General features: G+C 42.4%; 1 protein-coding gene across 2 annotated transcripts; it reads right to left on the reverse strand.

The window, feature by feature from the left end:
- Positions 1–5,701: 5,701 nt before the first annotated feature.
- On the reverse strand, positions 5,702–15,468 carry LOC120749660 (coagulation factor V-like). Of its 2 annotated transcripts, XM_058424168.1 has the most exons (7): positions 15,399–15,468; positions 11,506–11,591; positions 10,099–10,254; positions 9,132–9,208; positions 8,803–8,951; positions 7,871–8,053; positions 5,702–7,077 (listed from the first exon to the last, which is right to left on the reverse strand). In XM_058424168.1, the coding sequence occupies exons 2-7, from the start codon at positions 11,547–11,549 to the stop codon at positions 6,889–6,891; spliced, it is 798 nt and encodes a 265-aa protein (XP_058280151.1). In that variant the 5' UTR covers positions 11,550–11,591; positions 15,399–15,468; the 3' UTR covers positions 5,702–6,888. The 2 variants fall into 2 exon arrangements, with proteins under 2 accessions (XP_058280151.1, XP_039913244.1); XM_040057310.2 differs by lacking the exon at positions 10,099–10,254.
- Positions 15,469–15,740: the final 272 nt, after the last annotated feature.

The following is a 15,740-nucleotide window of genomic DNA, read 5'->3' on the forward strand; positions in this document are numbered from 1 at the left end:
GAATCAGTTCCTGCTAATAATTGGCGTCCATTTCAGCCAGAGGCAAGGAGCGGCTGATCTTTCCAAAGAGCACGGTTGGAGTGGAACGAGCTGAAACGGCGACCGATAAACGCGTTGCCAGCGGTTCTGCCTCACCTGGCAGCGCCTCTGTCCCGCTGGCATGTGGCCCAGGAGCAGGTAATAAAGGGACGTGGGCTGTCGGTGAGGAGCTGTGCACACTGTGACCAGCCGGGAACATCGCTTCCTGGAAAAACAGAACCTTGGAATTCTTGGTGTGCCCTGCCTAGAGGTAACCAACCATTCCCACAACTTCCAGGCTGCTCACAGGACCTGATGGGCGGCCTTGGTCTTTAACAAAACAACAATCCTTACACTTGTGCCGCTGGAGCTCAGCTGCTGTTTCCAGCAGATTAGAGCGAGTTACATCCGTTCAGCCCTTTCCCTTAAAACAAACTGTGAAAAGTGCATATTATATGGCTCTACGCAGGATGTTTATTATATGTATTACGTTGTATTGATTAGTAATGTTGTATTAATATTTTGATAGTATGGTAAATGTAGTTTTGTAGGTAAAATGTAGTTTTTATGTTCCCACCACAGGATAACATCAATCTTTCAGAGAAAAAGAATTTACTACTTCCTTATCAGAAGAGACCAACTTCTCCTGCCTCACTCAGCCCTGAAGAAGCCATAGAGATTTAAGGAAAAAAGTGACACTAACCAGAGAGAATTCTTTGTTTGAATGGAATTTATGCATCATGTATGAAATGTATGAATATTCAACAGGCTATTGCTTTTAAGAAATAATCCCTTGTTAACGGGGGTCCTTCTTCAGAGCTTTTTGCTTGGGAAGGCACCCAGACATCTGTTACTCTGTTTTCATTGTCTCGTATTGTCCTAACCCTAATTGTTCAATTTTTTACTCTAATTCTATTTTTATAACCATTTTATTTACTATTAAACTTTCAAAATTTTAAAACAAGTGATTGGCGTTTTTCACAAAACAAACAAACAAACAAAAATACACAGGCAGCCAGGCAACCTAGATTTCTCCTCCAAAAACTGGAACAGAAAAGTAAACTGCAAAATTTTGATTTAAGTGCTCCACGTTTTCTCAGGGTTTCAGTTCTGTTCTCGAAAGAACTCACCTTGTTTTGTTTTCATGGAATAGTTTCAGCCTTTGGGAACAAGATAAAATTTTATTCCCTGATTTTTTTTTTACTTCTGTTTTTTCTTTCTTAGCCTTCCTCCACATTTTCTCTTTCCATCTCCCCACTCTACTAGAAAAAGTAAAGAAAGGTTAAACATATTTGATAGTAAAAACCTCAATGCTTCCAATATTTTTTTTCTAAGCTGGAAGACATAAGCCATGAAAAGCAGGGTCTCTCACACTTTTCTTAATCTTGCGTATTTTCTTCTCTCAGCTTTTAGCCTGCAATGTATTGTGGAGGAATTAATGAAACATATGTGCATGAAAACTTCTCCTAAAGTCTTGCCAAGTTGTTTGAAGAAAAGCTTCTTTAAATTAAAAACTTTAAAAACTGCACTCTTGCGAAGATGTTGTGCAGAATGCTTCCTCAGTATGTGAGAGCACTAAGATGATACAAATATTTCAGAAAGTATCCAAAAGGAGAGAATAAAACAGATTTGTCTTTTGCCAAGCATGGAAGGAAGAAAGGCAGAAATGTGACAAACAGCAGCAACCACTTTCTTTTATTTTATTATTTTGGCCATTGTAACTAACCTGGGGAAGTAGACTTCATTAACTAGTATCTATGTTGGAATGAAACAGAATTAGCAACGACAAAAAAACCCCCACAATTTATTTCTGAAATGCAGGATAATTAGTTTAGATCAAAGCCTATAGATGATAGCTATCTGTTAGAACAGCAGACTGGATATATAACCTTGAAGGCCTGTGTCTTCTACTTCCAACCCCCTGTTGATCCTTTGATAATCTGTGAGCTTTCAACAGGAAACTCATAAATATTATGCAGCCATAAAGGGTCAATTTAAAACCCCTGTGCATGGCGGGAGGAAACGCAGCTCTGCAGTTCACTGGAACACAGCTGATACACAATCCAGTCCAAAGTCCACGCTTCCAAGACCTACAGAAGTGTAAGGACAAACAGCCATCTCTCCCAGATACAGGAGTCATTAGAACACAGGTTACTATCAAAAGCCTCTTGGCAGAGTACTTCCCTTCTGCCCCACACACCACAGCAGGCTCTGCGTTGTGTCCAACACAGACTGAAGCAGAGAGCTGTTAGAGATTGGGTATTCATGGCTGAATTTGAGGAATTACTTGTCACAGGATATCAGAATAACTCCTGGGCTAAGATGGGTCGTGTTGTACAGCACTAGACATTTCCATTATGGGTGTAACAGTTTAAAATATTTTGCAGTCGGCTACACGAAGAAAAGAATGGAAAAGCCACTTAAGTCTGCTACAAATAGTGGAAAAATTTTTGTGGGAAGTGCTAAAGGAGAGCACAATAGTGATGTAACAAAGAAAAACAAGCACTTAGAAGAAACATGACCTGTATTTTTATTAAATGAAGAAGCAAATAGGTTGGCCTGTGCTACTTGGTGCTTGGTGTATGTAGGTCACAGTGGGCTTAACACAGTATTGCTCCCATTAGGAATGGTGTTACAGATGTGCCCAGGAACCCTGGGAATGATCCCATGGCCTGTTTTGGAGAGTGCTGTACAAACATTCAAGAAGATGGAGTCCCTACCTGGAGGAGATTGTAATTAAAGCATGATTCAAGCACTGGGTGTAACAAACAAATGGAGAACGGGGCACAGTAATGATAGGAAAGTGGAGGTGGATAAACTGGTTATGATGCAGAGCTAGCACAAATAAACACGGCAAGAAGAGGAATATTTTATACTGATTAAGAGGAGTAACTGACTCACACAAAACAGCAGTTGGTCAGCACAGGACAGTGCTGCATCTCATTTCTGTGGTGCTTCATAGAAACAGTGATAAAGAGTCTTCCCTAGCACATACATGGGCATGGGCAGAGCCTTTATCTTCCTCACTTAGTTATGTGCCAAAATAAAATCTCCTGTCATGAAAGACACCTCATGAGTGTGAGTGCTTGTGAAGTTTCAAGGCCTCCTTTTGTCCTTTAGCACCATCCTAAAATTCTGATCAATGGCATGCTATCATGTGCCATTCCAGGGGGTGCTGGAGGATAGTCAGAAGATTGGTTATTTTTGTCTGGAATCCTGACCACATTCCCACTTGATGCTGTTCCTGCAGAGTTCTCCTGGCACTTCCCTCAGACATACTCTTGCCATGCACCCCCACGGATGTCTCTACTATAGGAAGAGCCCCAAAGCCCAGATTCACCTTTGCATCTGTGCTGATGCACGGTTCAGGTTTCTGAGTGGACACAGAAAGAGGATCTGCATGGGCTCTGATCCATGGGTGATATGCAGCTTTATGTCTCCACCCTGCTTTGCAGTGCCAGCGGTGTGGAGGGAACCATCCAGTTTGCAGGCTCCCGGGAGCCTTGGTGAAGGTGAGCTGGCCCAGGTGCAGGGATCCCTGCAGTGCAGGTGTTACATTCAGAACAACCAGCAGAAAAACTGGCAAAAATGGACATTGCATCTCCTCTAAAATGCAGAGGTGTCTGTACCCATCCACATGACACTGCCTGCACCTTTAGAATGTACAGGGCACTCTCTACAAACTTTCTGGGTACTGGACTACTGCATCAGGCTCTGAAGAAACTACTGTGGTGCTGCTGCCAGTATCTGTTCCAGAGCTGCTCAACTGCCTTCACACATACTTCAACTCCTTTCCAATCCAAGTGCAGACACAACCCGTGTCTGTGTGAAGGAATACAGCCACCATCTCTGGAAAGAAAATGGAAACACTTGGTTGCACCAAGTAAAGGAGGTTGTGAGTAAAGCAAAGGCTTCAAGCACAGCCACCCATGTGCTATTGTCACCTGCAGATAGCTTTGGACACCCTGCGGCCTCTTGGAAGCTGGAATGGGCATTAGAGGGCAGCAACTCCACTCTGATGCTGTTTGAGGCTTAAAGCAGTTAACTTTGGACCTTTGGATCAAAAGGCCGGTGTGAGGGCATCCAGCCAGATTTGTGAAGAAATTATTTGCTGTATTACTTTGAACTTCAGCACCACATTTCTCCCTCAGCCCAAAAGGGCTCATGTTTGCTAAGCTTCATGCTAGCACGTGCCATCTTTAGTCTCTGAGAAAACTGCAGGAATTCTTGCTCTCCTTGTGTGTTTTGCAAATAATCTCAACATACACAGACTTTCATTCCATAGTGTGAAAAGGCTGTGCAGGACTGGCTGTTTTAACTACAAAAAGCCTTGGCGAATTCAATCTAAGACGGCTGCTTAATAAAATTGAAATACTTTGTGTACGCGGTCCAGCTAGAATAGAGTTAATTTTCTTCACAGCAGCCAGTGTAGTGCTGTGCTTTGTTTTTTTGACTAAACTAGCGCTGATAACACTTGTTGGTTTAGCTGGTACTGGCAGTGTTTGCTCAGTGCCACGGCCTTTTCTTTTCCCCACCAGTGAGGAAGCCGGGGCTACACAAGAGGCTGGGAGAGGACAGCTGAGCCAGGAGATGTAATATCCAGATCATGTGAGACTGTGCTCAGCAAGGAATGCAGGGGGAAAGGAGAAGGACAAAAGGGGAATGTCCAGAGTTATGGTGTTTGTTTTCCCAAGCAACTGTCAGGTTTGTCGAGGCCTCGCTTACCTGGAAGCAGCTGAACACGTGCCTGTTGACGAGAAGTATCAAATTAGTTTCTTGTTTTGCCTTGCTTGCATGTGGAGCTTTGATTTGCTTATTAAACTGCCTTGATATCAACCCACAAGTTTCCTTTCTTTTGCCCTTCCAATCCTCTCCACCAGCCTGCCAGGGGAAAGCCATCGAGTGACCGAGTGAGGACTTAGCTGCCAGCCAGGACCAACCTACTGCAGTTCTCTTTGGCCAGTGTGGAGCCAGAGGATTTTGAGATAACACCCCTGATCAGAGTGTACTAGGTAGAGTTTATAGCTGGTATTGGCAGGGGTTCATACTTTTTGCCTTACTGTACGTTAGAATCTGGCACATTAGTGACCGGTTTGGACTTTTGCTGTTGGTTGTAGCACTTATCTTCCTCTGTGTGCAAGGGAACATTGTGTTATCAGCAATGGCCGCACGTCTGGGCTGGCACAGGGCCCCGATGTCCCTGCTCTGCTGGGCAGGCTGGAATGCCAGTGGAATGGGGTTACTTCCCATCACAGAGTGCTGTGGCTCAGATTTGTGACTAGGGCAGTGTTAACAACACAGGGGTGCTTTAGGTGGCACTCAAGAGTGTTTGTATGCTGTCGAGGCCTTTGCTTTTTACCTCTCTGCCCTGCCAGTGAGGAGGCTGGGCATGGACAAGGGGCAGGGGAAGAAATGCAGGCAGGACAGCTGACCCCTGCTAACCAAATTACTGCTCATTAGTAAGAAGAAGCAGAACCTTCAACTTGTAAAATTGATGCAGATGTACTGAGTCATGTCAATCAGTTTTGCATTTATGTAACTTTACATAGAATTATATCTCTGTGTGTGTGTATATATATCTAGATATAAAGAACTAATAACTTATTTAGAATATTAAAGATCACTGCCTTTCAAAAAATAAATTATTTCACAGTTATCACATAAAAATTTAAAACTACTGAAATAAAACTGGCTAACACCATCCAAGGTTCAAAGACCAACTTACTTTAAAAATCCGGCCTGCTGAATGGTACTAGTGTGATAAGTGAAGTGCTGCAAATAAACAATTTACAGGACAGAAGCCCAGAACACTACTGAAAGCTTAGCTAACATTCTGTTGGAATAATGACTTCATGGACTGGGTATCTGTTTTCAGATGTAGTCATCCTGGGAAAAAAAATCCATGTAAAATCTATGCACAAGAGTATTTCCATTAGTGTAAACACCGTTAAATTGTAAGAGAAGATGCAGATGTTTCTGTCACCCAGTTTCACCTAATCCTCCTCTGCCACCCCCAGGCTGTGCTGCCACTGAACAGCTGCAGTTCTCAAAGCTTTCTTCACCAAGGGAGCTCCCTGTCCCAACAGTCTGAAAGCGTTTGTGGGACTGAGCATCCGGAGTTCTGAATTCTCATTTTGGTTCTCCCGTTGCTGTTCCATGACCTGCCGGGTTAAATCGGATCCCTTCTCATTTCTGGGATGGAAAAGGCACTGCTGACCCCCTTTGTCCTCGCCGGGGCACTGCAGGTGAATTATGTGAAATCCACAGCGTTCAGGCGTGCTGGGTATGCGAGAACCAAAGCGACAATGCCCGCACACATTCCCAGAGAAGGGGCTGTGCATACCTCAGTGCTGAGACACGTCCTGCCTTTGCCACAGTGCAGGTGAAAGACGTGGAGGAGAGGCCACCCCTGCAATCACTTCTCACCAAGGCACTGCTGGAATGCAGCACCACAGCTCCAGATCAGCACTGGCGTTCCCTCTCAGAACACCCACCTGCTATAGCTTTCTATTCCTCGTCTGTGCTGCAAAAGCGTTACAAAATGGAGCTAGTCAGCGTTCAGGATCAAGGCCAGAGTCTCCATTCCTAGGGATCTGGGATTTAAAATTAAGTAAAAAGTAACACAGAGTACTGGTTATAACGAAGAAGGGATAATACTAATTAGAAGGGACTACCATTCCTTCCCAGAGAAAAGAAGCTGTTTTCTGAGCTGTGTATTTGTGGGAATGAAACACCTGCCAGGGAAATCTCTCAATCCCGCTGGTAAAACATCATGTTCCTTTGACGAAGCACACATCCAAACTACTAAGCATGACTGTTTTTAGGGTTTCTTAGCAAACAATCTTGTTCTGCATGATGACTGCTGGCAGGTTAAGAGCTCCCAGACCTGTCAGTCCTTTTCACAGCCAGACCCCCACCAAAATCACAGCCATAGAGTTCTACCCGAAGGGCAATCCCACGGTACCATGTTTTTGGAACAATGCGGATGAACCTGGACAGGATGGGTGGGTTTAAAAAATTCTTGACGTGCCCATTGCTGTTTGCATTACCCAAGAAAACCTGCAAATACACAAATGCAATTAGTTAAAAGGTGGCACTTGAAAAAATCCTGCGTTTTCTCTTTCCAACAGTTCCAAGCTGTTGCATTAGTCACACCCAGGGTAGATGGACTGGCTCATTTCTGGTTTTCAACAAGACTACAAGAAGTCTCTTCCTAACAGGCTGGGTTAAAAGTAGTTCAGGCCATGCTACAGCTAGCAATAGCTGAGTCTGAATGGATTAAACAGCTTCTGTTTCCATCCACACCAGAAAATTTGCCATTCTAATTTCAAACCCCCAAACTTCCCTTATTTTACTGCTGCTAATAGCCCTTGTGAGTTAGGCTGGTGTAAGGTAATACGGGAAAAAGTACAAAGTACTGTGTCTGCTCCATGGGTATCTGAAGTTCCCCAGCTCTGCTATAGCAATACTGCTCACAAACATTAATTTCACTTTAAAAATCAGAGCAGAAATAAAAAAAAAAACCTAAAAGAGGCCCTGGAGGATCCATTGGTCACCCAAATTAAATATCCTTGTGCCTTCAAAGTAAATGTCCTCCTTTACAAGCAGTGTCAGCTCCTTTTATCACATTGTTGGCTGCATTCTCTGCAGATACAGCATTTGTTCCTTTTATTATGATTATGATTGCTAAAATCAGATGGATACTGTGACATTATCTGTAGTAACCCCAGCTCCCTGACACTTTACAGTCCAGTGAGAATATCAGTTTGGCTCGCATTCTGCCTTTGAGCCTTGACTGTGTCTAGCAGCTAAAACCAAACAACAATTCAATTGCCTGGGCTGACAGTGATACCTTTGGCACTGAGCTTGAACCCTCTGTGTAGGATTTCCACTCGGAGCCGTCGTTGCTGTACAGAAGAACATAGGTTTTCACAAAGTTTTTGGCTGACATGGACGTGACCCCCTGTGTGGCAATAGCAGTGATCTTCTTAGCTGTGAGGAGATCGATTTGCAGCCACTGTTGGTTGTTGTTCCACTACAATTGATAGAGAAGTTCGTGTATTAGCAAATGTGTCTATGTCTGCATTCACTTAAGTGAAAAATCTTTTTTACAGGTAGTTAAAAATGCATCAGAACCGTATCAAAGGAGGCCAGAAGAGTAAAGCTGAGGCAAGTCACAAGCATTCTTAGTGACCTATATAATAATTAACTTCATCACTGCAGGTAGAGTATTTGGAGTCTTAAGATTTACACTTTAATTTTCAATACATAATAAAATATACCAGAGATTTACCTCCCGTATTAAAACATAATACTAACACCAAATGCTTATACAAAAGAGCAGCTTCCAGCAAATCTCGAGGTGCTTTGTGAAGAAATGCAGCTCCATTTCAAAGACACAGAAGTTCACATGCCTTGCTGAAGGTCACCCACCCCCAGATCCACTAGGCTGCACTGCCTATAAACCAACCTAGAATGGATTTCTTTAACCCCTTTGAGACAAATATTCAAATTACACTCATCTCTTGAAATTAAAATGGGCTATTCCCACAGGGAAGTTCTGCAGACTGCGGCCCAGAGGAGATCATCCATCTCTCAAAGTATTTCACTGCGGTTGCCAGAAGCTCAACAAGCTTTCTGCTGAAGAGCTGAGCGGTGCTCTTCCCAAAGGATGGGTGTGAAGTGACCCTATCACGCTCAGCACTGGACAGAGCATGACCACACAGGCAGCACGAATTTATTAACCAGCTGTCCCTGCTGCCTTCCATGTTTTTGCCTTGTTACCTTGGCTCGCCAGGCGTTCATCTTTCCACTCTGATTGAGACGAGCAAGTGAAGCGTCCCACGTGTTAAACCAGGATGTCTTAGTAGATGAGGCTGTTACCTGGGTGTTCTTGATCTCTCCACTTTCCATTCCAAGGGGCAAAGAGCAACCTGTTCAGAGGAGCACCGTGTCATCTCCAGCACACCCAAGGTGCCACAAGCATTGGAATGGAGAAGACCCACAGTTTTAGCTTCATTTAAAGTATTAGGTAAAATACTTAATATTAAAATATGAGGTAAAAAAAAAAAAATAGGTCAGAATGAAAGTGTCAGCACTTGGCCAATCCTTACCATCTACTTCACAGCCCAGAAGCTCCATGCGAAGAGTAGGCCTGTTGTAGAACTCGGTGGGGTAGAGTCTGATGTACCTAGCAATAATGGGGGGATCAATGATGTTCTCTTTTATCTCATAGGCATTGGAATTACCTTCAAAAATCTGTTTAAAAGAAAAAAAAACCAAACTCACTCATACTTAGTTTAATGCAAACACAAGCTTGGATGCTGAAAGCCTGCTCTGTTACAACCGTAGTCTTTTTTATGCCCTTAGCCCCATCCACAGTGATAGCACACCCTATGCTGCAGGGCCACTTGAAACACCTCATGGTCCCATCTTAGCATATTTGGAAGTGTCTGAAGGCCTCCGCTTAAATAAGCAACCTTTTAATGTAAGTCTGTAAGAATACACGAGCAAAGGGGCAAAAGGAGAGGTAAAAGACAACAGGCTTTCAATTTGGGAGCTGTATCACAGAAACCTCAGGGTAAATTGAAGGGAGCAGCTGGGCACCAGATGAACCTCTTTCAGCATACAACCACACTCACCACCCAGGCCTTCTGCAGGCAAATCAGACAGCTCAACACTCAGCTGCTGGGGCAGATCAAAGGAAGGGGTGAGAAGCAGAATCTAATCCCAAAAGGAGCTAAGGGCCTGATTTTTACTTCAGCTTCCCGCTTCCTTCAGAAAAGCTGCCCTGGGCTTAGGAAATAATTGTAGGGAGAGACGCCTGTGAGAAAGCCAGCCTCCACACAGTCAAGGTCACAAGGCCAATCCAAACCACAGTGCAGGTAGCTCCCCACCTTACAATTTGTCATCTAGTCTGAATTTCATCAGTTTGGTTAATGCCCTTCGGGGCTTCGAGCTGTACCTACTAAGGCTCCAAAGGCCATCATTTTTTCCACTCTCTCTTAACATTAAACAAGACTTGCTGTATCACTCAGTGATGCTGCCTAGGTTGTTGCAACCCCCATGGCACAGACAGACCTTTCCTGTTGGTGAGCTGTCTCCTTTGAAGGTGTTCCATGTCCGTTTGTCTTTGCTGTAAACAAGAAAATACTTCTGGATGTACAAGGACTTAAAAAACTGCTAGGCTCCCTGTGTTTGTATCCCAGTGAGCAAAACCTGTCTTCGAAAGTCCACCTAGGAACAGCAAAGAGAGTTTATAAAGTCAATAATGCGCAGCAAAACCCATATAATCCTTTAGTATTTACACAGTAGCTTTGAGCCCTGCATTTTAACATGCACAACACTAACATTCTCTAAAGGAATAATAAATACCGGGGTCCAAATTAATGCTCTCTCGTTTCATTTGTGTATTTGTGTGTGCATTTGATTTCAGAGGCCATTTTACAGGGTACCTGTGTGTCTGTGGTAGGCACAGCTCCCCCCACCCCATTTTACAGATAGGTCAAAGGAGCACAGAGAAATTAAAGGCTCACACTTTTAGAAGCCACCTCTAATTTCAGATATTTAGGCTGCAAAAAGGCATACGACATTCTGAAGTGCTGAAAAGCCACCATTCCTGCTGATAACAAATCTAAGCACTTTAGCACATAAAAACAGACCTGGAAGGTGTGCCTGTCAGCAGTGAAACTCATTCTTTGGGACATGCCCTCCATACCTCTGCACACTTCACTGCAGCAACCTCAGCTTCTCACAACCACAGCCACACGTTAAATTCTTTCTCTTCCCAATATTATTTCCACTTCCACATCAGATCTACCAACCTTCTCCCCCCTACTTCACTTCCACTAACTTGCTAGTATGTCAAATGTTAGCAAGCCAATCACAACAGCCACCTGCTTAACTTGAGTAACTTTTATCTTCCAACCAATTTTAATGAGATTTATATCATTATTCAGCTATTAATCAGCTATTCTCTCCAAATTTGGGTATGTAGTGCAACAGTCAGTGGGATGGGAGAAAAACACAGAAGTGAGGTGATTGAATGATACAGTGCTTGAAGTCATAATTACAGGCTTAGTTTCCCTGTGAAGACAACTGAGCTCTGTCAAGTGGGATGGCAGCATACAAACCAAGCAAAAATCTATCTGAAGCAAGGCTTGAGGATATTACACTCTAAATGATCACCCACCAAGCACATGCATACTAATATGTACTGTTATGTAGACAAAGGAAAGATAAAGTAGGAGAAAGAATGATTCCATTTGCCTACAAAATGGTTACCATCTAAATTGTGGGGGTAACTGTCCAGACAATGAGCCTCAACAGCAGCAGAGGCTGGGTTACCCCAGGGAAGAACAGTTCATGGCATCACCAGTCTTGCCAAATCTTTCCAGCTTTCCCCTGCAGTCTTCTCAGTGACAAGAGCAGCTTGACCTTCTAAAATAAACTGTAAGAAAATCATATCTCAGTGATGTTGTAACTTACCTGGATCCAAGGGAGTTCTTCCTCCACTGCTGTACTCCAAGCATTGTATGTCCTGTAATTATTTAATCGAGCTAACTTTCCTCAAGCTGGAGGAAAGGGAGTAAAAGAAGTAATTGAGGCCACTTAAATGTGAGATCTCCCTTACTTATAGGGACTGAAGCACACAGTGTTTAGTATCAGTTGGTTATACTTTAAATACTAGGAACTTTTTCTACAATATTTTCAAAATATCCTGTCTTCTTAACATAAATGATGACATCACTGTTTGTTTGACACACCTCAAAGCACAAACTGGTAGCAGAGAAAGACTGTTAATAAAAGGGGAGACCAAGCTGGAAATTAAGCATAAAAGGTATTCCTAAATGAAGACATTTCATGCAGCAGGTTCCCTAATTAAAACATTCTTTAAACTTTGTTGCTTAACCACGAAAGCAGCAACTGACAGACAATTAAAACTCAATTCATTGCGCCTACTGAATGTGCTCAACCATAATGGGAAAATGACTTCCTGTCATTTGACTTTCTGTCAAACCTCCTGATTCCTTGTGGCTAACTGAGACCTTGGGTGCAGGAGAAGCCTAAATAAAATACACTTTTGTGTGTGCTGGAAATAGACCTTGACCACTTGTAACCAGGAAATTTAGGAAAACATATGACCTCACATGATTCACCCTTATTGCTGTTGCCATTAGAAAATAAGAATCATGCCATTACTTAAAACTGATTAGCTAATGAACATCTAGGAAAAAAACCCTATGTACACATGCTTTATAAATTGCTTAAGTGTTTCAAAAACTCCCAGGGTCTCTCCTGCTGTCATATATATGCCACACAATCATCCACTCTTTATGTTGCTAGAGTCTTAAACAGCCCTTGACAATCAGATGCCCAGCTCTCATGAAGGACTGGGCTCTGCTGAGAGCTGTAAATTCTCCCCTTTTATCTTCTACCCTTTCACAATTATATATATCTAGAACCAAAATGCTGAACATTTTGAAACAGGAGGCATGAAAGTAGTTAGGATGGGAAAAAGGAACTTGCAGATTCAAGGGGTAGATGGAACTCAATGATCCTTGTGGGTCCCCTCAATTCAGGATATTCTCTAACTCTAAAAATATCATGTTCATTCAAAAGACAAACAGGGAGTGTATCATTTGCTTTGCATGGAGCCCGGGGAACACAGAAATATCCTCTGCCTCCCTCTTGGTTATTCTACCACATTTATGCACAAAAACCCCAGAAGTGCTGTGGATTGGGAAGGTGGCAGGACAGCTCAAAATGTCAGAAAAAATTCCAAAATGGAGATCTGTATGTGAGTAATTAAATTCTATCTCAATTTCTTAATTTTAATGAAAGAGCATTATATATATATATAAAAGGCCGAACTGAACATTGTCCCCCTTATAAATTTCTACTAGAAGGGGATTTACACCTCTTTCTAGAGCTACATACAGCTCAGAGCACAAAGAGCCCTTAGCAATCAGTAAATAAAGTCAGTTACAGCAAAGCAGAACCAGCCTTGAAGCTTGGCTTGGTGGTAGACTGTTCCTGAGGGCACTTAATACAGGACATGTCATGTGTCATGTTTGTTCATCTGAATTTGAGATTCAAACACAGTATTTTGAGGAAAACAGGAGTTTTCAAGTGCCAAGATGAATTTTTTTCTAGAGCAAAGAAAGCAGGAGTAACCACAAGAAAATCCATGGCGAAAAAAAAAAAAAAAAAAAAGGCAAAACCTGCCAAATAAAGAGATGCTTTGTCAACCCTTTAAGGGGCTCAGAAGCAATGCTGATAGAGTTCAACAAGAACTCTAAAACAAAAGAGAGATCCTGAAAATAACCAGACTTCTGAAGACTTATTCATGCCAATGCTCTCACTTTCTTTTAAAAAATAACTTGAATATTTATGGTGGACTGTATCAACACAGAGCTTCTTTGGTTCAAATGCCACTCTGAACCACCTGCTACATTTTCTTTTTTATTTGAGAATAATTCACATTAGGAGACTGAATCAAGAGGAATACTTTAATCAACACTTGCCACTCTACTGAGGAATTTTATCATCCAACCAATCTGTGAAGGTTCCTCCAGTCCCACACATCAAATGTCAATCAAGCTAAAGTGCAAATGTCCAGCCAGGTCTGTCAGGACTATTTGAATATATTAGATAATATAACCAACATCTTAACTGACAGCTCAAAGATGGAGAGAGAGGAGGTGTACATTCAGAGAAGTCAGAACTGTTGCTATCTCAGAAGAAACCATCTTTTTGCACTGTATAAAGGGCTTTCAAAATGCTCACAAAAGGATGTAAAGGCAGTGTCCCAGGAGAACAAGATGTCAATCACAATTTCACTATTTTTTAGCAGATATCCCTTATTCCGGAGACCAAAAAGGATCTGGTTTTGTTATGGTCAAAAAACAACTCTTAACCCCTTCTGCTCTCCAGCAGTGTGTACGTCCTTCCAAACATTCAGCCAAATACTGCAGAAATTTTGTGTGCAAATTTCATTTTAAAAACAGCACACCTGGACAGGTGTCTGAACTAACCATATTAAAAGCTTTCTAATTGTGATCCTTTCTGCAAAAAGGTTTCTTAGCTCTACTACTGGGAGATGTTGTTCTTTATAGGCTAATTCAGAGGGTCTATAAGCCATTTAAATCTCACAGTCCACATAATCTATTTCCAAAACCCTTCACAACTCCCAGATTTGCCTTAGTGCAAGTCATTGGTATTTTCATCTCAGGAGAATACAGTGGAACACACACAAAAAAATCTGTATTTATGTCTCAATTGTAATAGGGTGCAATCAGTTATTAAGCCCTGTTAGCGTGAATGAGATCCTTCATCTTGTTTTAACTGGCTGTGGATTCTAAGTGATGAAGAGGTGATAAATTAGGATGATCAGGCTAGAAACAGGATAACCAGCAGGGCATTTCTTAGGAACAACTACTTGATGGGAAATGACAGTCGTGTGGCAACAGACATAGAGATGAGGTCAAAAGGCTTCGGTATCTGGCAGAGAACAAAGCTGAACAGGTTGAGGGACAATAGATTCAGATCCAAAAGGTTTTCCTGACTGTAGTGTGTTTTTTGTGGGTTTTCTTTTTTTAATGGCAATGGTTAGAGAATTGACTTATGTCAGCACATAATAACATTATTATGTGCTGACATAAGTCAATTCTCTTACCATTAGGGAAAAAAGGAAATGAAAACACTCAGGGAAAAACTAACTGCTGGGTCATCTGGCCCTTGTTTTGGGTTAAGTAGGAAATCATTCACAAAGTAAAGCTGAGATGTAGACCTGCACAAGCCTGGACCTGCTATTTCTGCGTCTGCCCTTTTGACTCAAACCTTCTAACACCATCTGCGTGACACACGATAACCTCAAAGCACTTCAAATTAAGCGGTGGTGTGAAGCCAGCAACTGCTACGAGACTCAGCACTCAGAATAACAGGCTGGGTTAAAAGCCTGTAAGTCAAATGCCATCAGATGAGCAGGTTTGAATGTGTAGATTTAACAAGAGTGGATTATTTTTATTTTTAAATGCTTATTCTTATTTTAGTATGTCCACTATTGTTGCAGCAGTCTTCTTATCAGAGGTCAAAAATGAGCCAAGGCACAGACTCCTTTTTATGCTGTTAAACACAGCATAAAAATGGTCCTGGTTTATTCCTCTTCAGGGCTTAGTTATCTGAACTGCAACTATTCACTGATGCTGGCTGTAGCAAGCTCCTACTGGAAGTTTCCTTGGCAGCCTCTGACTGCTGGTTATTTCCTGCTGAACTCTGACTGCAGGGATCAGTTTGCAGACTCTGAATGTAGGTTTTTACCTAGCTAGACTATAACTGCAGGTTCCAGTAACAGGCTCTAACTGCAGACCCAGACTGACCTCACAGCAGCAATTCTCTCTCCCCAGGAGCCTGCTTCATGAGTCTCTCCTTCATGCTCCTCAAAGTTCCTCCTGCATGATGCTCCTCCTCCTGTACTAGCTCACCCCCTCTCTTATCTCACTCATCCTTATTGGGTATGACTTGTCAGGGTCATTGGCTGTATTGGGTAATTAACACAGCTGTTACTTAGAAGGGCTGAAGTCACCTGTATTCCCTTCTCCTACACAGTATAAGCAGTGATGTTATGTGATAAACTCACCAAAACAGTCATTCCTGCTTGTTGATTTTACAGAATGAATACAGATATTAATGGATGTTATCTAGGAGATTGTCTTGGAGAT

Source organism: Hirundo rustica, chromosome 2, assembly GCF_015227805.2.
Source record: "Hirundo rustica isolate bHirRus1 chromosome 2, bHirRus1.pri.v3, whole genome shotgun sequence".
NCBI classification, from domain to species: Eukaryota; Metazoa; Chordata; class Aves; order Passeriformes; family Hirundinidae; genus Hirundo; species Hirundo rustica.

Coding starts and splice junctions, on each gene's coding strand:
- LOC120749660 (XM_058424168.1), bottom strand. CDS start 11,549: ATGCTTGGAGTACAGCAGTGGAGGAAGAACTCCCTTGGATCCAG. Junction 8,952..9,131: donor TCTGGGCTGTGAAGTAGATG/GTAAGGATTGGC, acceptor TCCTCTGAACAG/GTTGCTCTTTGCCCCTTGGA. Junction 8,054..8,802: donor TGAACGCCTGGCGAGCCAAG/GTAACAAGGCAA, acceptor TATCAATTGTAG/TGGAACAACAACCAACAGTG.